The 4,159-nt window shown below is 32.9% G+C and overlaps 1 protein-coding gene across 1 annotated transcript; it reads left to right on the forward strand.

Moving 5' to 3' along the window:
• The first annotated feature begins 135 nt into the window (after positions 1–135).
• LOC108727784 (Odorant receptor 67a) lies at positions 136–3,882 on the forward strand. The gene is given in 5 exon segments (XM_018456028.1): positions 136–329; positions 2,247–2,633; positions 2,717–2,956; positions 3,022–3,196; positions 3,838–3,882. Coding segments are annotated over 5 exon segments (1,041 nt in total).
• The last annotated feature ends 277 nt before the right edge of the window (positions 3,883–4,159 follow it).

The following is a 4,159-nucleotide window of genomic DNA, read 5'->3' on the forward strand; positions in this document are numbered from 1 at the left end:
CGTTTGCGTGAATCAATAAGAAAAAAACGTCCGGAAGTGTGGAAAGAAAATTCATGGATTCTGCACCATGATAATGCACCTGCGCACACGTCGTTACTAGTGAGTAGTTTTTTGGCCAAAAACAATACTATCATCATGCCTCAGCCACCGTATTCACCAGACTTGGCCCCCTGTGACTTTTTCCTCTTCCCAAAATTGAAAAGGCCCATGAAAGGACGAAGATTTGCGACGATTGAGGAGATTAAGGCTGCATCGCTGGAGGAGCTCAAGGCAATACCCAAAAGTGCATTTCAGAAGTGTTTTGACGACTGGAAAAAGCGCTGGCACAAGTGCATTGTATCAGAGGGGGATTATTTTGAAGGGGATAACATAATTTTGGATGAATAAATGAATATTTTTTTATAAAAATGAAAAGTCACCTTACTTTTTGATCACACCTCGTAGTTCCAGCAACAAATGTTATAATTGGCAACCTAAAATGACTATAATTATAGTAATATATAATTATAGTTACAAATACCAAACAATTTTTCTCTCTGTGCACGCACGAAATATTTTGCGGTCGTTGCCAGACACCCTGTATATATACATACAGGGTGGGCCATTTTAATTCTTCCACGCGAATATCTCATCAGGTAAGCAAGATAGCGAAAAATGATTCAGACCAAAGTTGTATGGCTTTGAGGAGGACATAAGATGGTGTCATTAATTCGACCTTGAATAGTTTCTTGAAAGTCACGTAAAGGTCACCTTCATAATTTCTTGAATGAAAACCATTTTTCATTAGATATTCTTGTAGCTTACCTCAAGATCTTTCCAAAACACTATAATAAAATATGTTTTCGTCAAGTACTTTTTTAGTTATGACGCTCGGATGTTACAGTACCTTCGACATTTAACATTATCTAAGGTGTCCGATCGACAGTTAAAACCTTTTAAATGTTGTTTTGGACCATGAACTGGATAACATTTATCAAAATCAAGGCTATTGGAAGTTGTACGTCTTATTTTCATTTTTACGTTAAAATGAATTTTTAGTGTAAAAATGCAAATAAGAGGAACAATGGCCTTCAGTGGTCTTGATCTTAACAAATGTTATTTAGTTCATAATCTTAAACAACATTTAAGAGGTTTTAACTGTCGATCGGACACCTTGGATAATGCTAAATACCGGATGTACTGTAACTTTCGAGCATCATAACTAAAAAAGTACTTGATGAAAAAATATTTTATTATAGTAGTTTATTATAGTAGTTTTGGAAAGCTCTTTAGGTAAGCTACAAGAATATCTAATGAAAAATAGTTTTCATTTAAGAAATTGAAGGTGACCTTCACGTGACCTTCAAGCAACTATTCAAGGTCAAAATAATGACACCACCTTGTGTCCCTCTCAAAGCTATACAAGTTTTGTCTGAAATATTTTTCCTAAGATTAAAAATAAAAAAGTTATTTGGGGTGGAACATTAAAATGGGACACCCTGTATAATTTCAAATTTCATCTCAAACTTCTCTCTTGTCTGCCATCTCCTTGTCGTCTCTGTCGTCTTTCTATTTCCTTGCAAACGAGCAAATATTTATAAATATCTCCTCTCGTTCTCTATTGCAAAAAAAATCTTCCATTATGGTAAAAGAAGCCCTCTAAATATGTACATATAATAATAAAATTCTAAATTCTTTAAAATCTCTTACTTTAATACTGTCATTAACATACTGTTATGCTGTCATTGCTGTCATCCGATTTCAATTTATTTCCACTGAGTTATATGCATATAGTTATACATACAATTAGTCCTTTCGCTTTTACATTTTTCGTTTCCTTCTTAAATCCTCTTTATTTCGAAATTCTTTCTTATCTCTTTTTGTGTTATTTTATTCCATTCCTTTTTTTGTTATCCAATGGTGTAATATTTCTTCTTAGACTATTTAATATTGTTAATAGTTATAATAATATAAAAGGAAAACTTTAAATGAAATACAACACAAGGTATTAATTCTTTATAATAAAATATGAAGTAATGGTTAAAAGATTAGTGATTAATATTTAAAATTAAACTTGTCTGAAACACTCTTAACATCCAAGAGAAAAAAGAAGTCATTAACGCAGGAAACGGAACCAACACAATAAAGAAATTTATTCATAACGCTGTGTATAGAGCTAAGTAATTTTATAGGGAGTGTAATCGTCTATTTAATTATCTTTGAACAACTCATCATATTTTTTAAATATTTTTTAAATATTTCTTCAGGATAATCACCATATGCTGCGAAATACTGAATGAATCGGCCGCCTTTTTTTCGATTGCTCAATTTCGACATTTTGTCAACACTCGGACCTTACCGCTCTATGACTGGGTGCCCTATGATATCTCATCAACGACTATTTTTTGGGCAACTTTGTTGCACCAAACCATCACAGTGATGATTTGCGCGAACGCCAGTGTTGCCCACGAGACTCTCATTTCTGGTTTTATGATTCAAATTTGCGCCCAGTTAGATATACTCTGCTATCGAGCTCGCATACTGCCGGATTTGTTACAAGAGGCGTGGAAATGCAGCATCTCGAAGGAAGACTTCAAAGTACGAGAACGGCAACTAGTTCGCGAGATTGTACATCATCATCGCTACGTGTATAGGTGAAAATAGAATTTATTCGCTTTTGAAGAAAAAAAAGAAATATATGTACATGTATATTGAAAAGATAATTGTAATGGTTCAGATTTGCGGAACGCATGAATGCGGTGTTCATGCTAATGATTTTCGTGCAATTCACCATAAGTTCGACAGTGCTCTGTCTTTGCATCTATCAAATGTTGACGACAAACTTACTAAGCGTCGAGTTTGCGTATAGCTCGTCGTATCTTGGTTCCATGCTTATACAGATTTATTTGTACTGCTGGTTCGGCAACGAAGTGACACTGAAGGTCGATTATTTAAATATTCTTACACATTTTAAAACGTTATCTTTTTCAAGGAATATTTAATTTACTTAAAGCTGGTTTGATAAACTTTCTTTTTAATCAGCTCATTCTTAAATACGTAGAGCACTGAAATCGGAAACGCCGTGTACGAGATGGACTGGTCGATGCTTCCAGTTGATTTGATGAAGACACTCTTGATAATTATTACGCGATCTATGAAGCCAATTAAGATTACTAGCGGATACATAATTACTTTATCCAACGAATCTTTTATGAAGGTAAACAGGATGATATTAATGATGACATATTAGCGATATTGAAAACATTGTTAATATGTTTAATTGGGGGACCCCCCGACTTGTCAATTTGTCATGTGTGGAGTTGAACAGCGTGACGGGAGAGAGGATACAACAACATTTTTATAATTACTTCCAAGATTTCTTTATAGATTTTCGTATCAAAACTATAATAGAGAATATAGATTTTCATATCAAGACTATAACAGAATAATGAATGAATGATCGAAATTCTTCTAATAATAAAATCTTTTGAATATATTTGTTTAACTTATTGAAACACTTAGAGAAAGTGTTGAACTCCAAATATTGTTTTTTATAATGAATTCATTCATAAGTGCATTAATATCCAAAGTCTCATCAATATCGGAATGCACATGCAATACAGTCACTAAATTCAACTGAACTTGTTGCATCGTAGAACGAAAATACGTTTTCAATCTTCTCAAGGCAGAAAAAACACAGTTATCATCATGAGTTATATTTAAAAAATAGTTCATGCGTAGAATTCCACACACGTAAAATTCTGATATATAGAATATATCACACACTCTCCACAAAAGTCGGTGCCCATGTCATTATACTTTGGTTTGCACATGCCATTTTAATGTTTATTCTTTCAGATCATTAAAATATCTTACTCGGCGTACAACGTCTTGCAGGGATAATAATTAATACAAGTAATCATCTCTTTTAATACATATCTTGAAGAAACCTGGTGGACATCTAATTATTTCTACGTAAACAGTTAATTTCTAACAATTGCCGAATAAGCAATTATTCGTTAAAATTGATGTATAAAACAACATTAAGGTATCTTTCAAACTTCTTTATGAAATATTTCAAAGATATTCTTAAAGATATCTTAAAGATGTTTTAAAGTTGTCTCAGGCATCAATTTAGGCTTTCTGTTAATTGGGTAACTAAAAAAATCGTAAAAGTTGC

The sequence above is a fragment of the Mycetomoellerius zeteki genome, unplaced genomic scaffold (assembly GCF_001594055.1).
Source record: "Mycetomoellerius zeteki isolate Tzet28-1 unplaced genomic scaffold, Tzet1.0 scaffold530, whole genome shotgun sequence".
NCBI lineage: Eukaryota > Metazoa > Arthropoda > Insecta > Hymenoptera > Formicidae > Mycetomoellerius > Mycetomoellerius zeteki.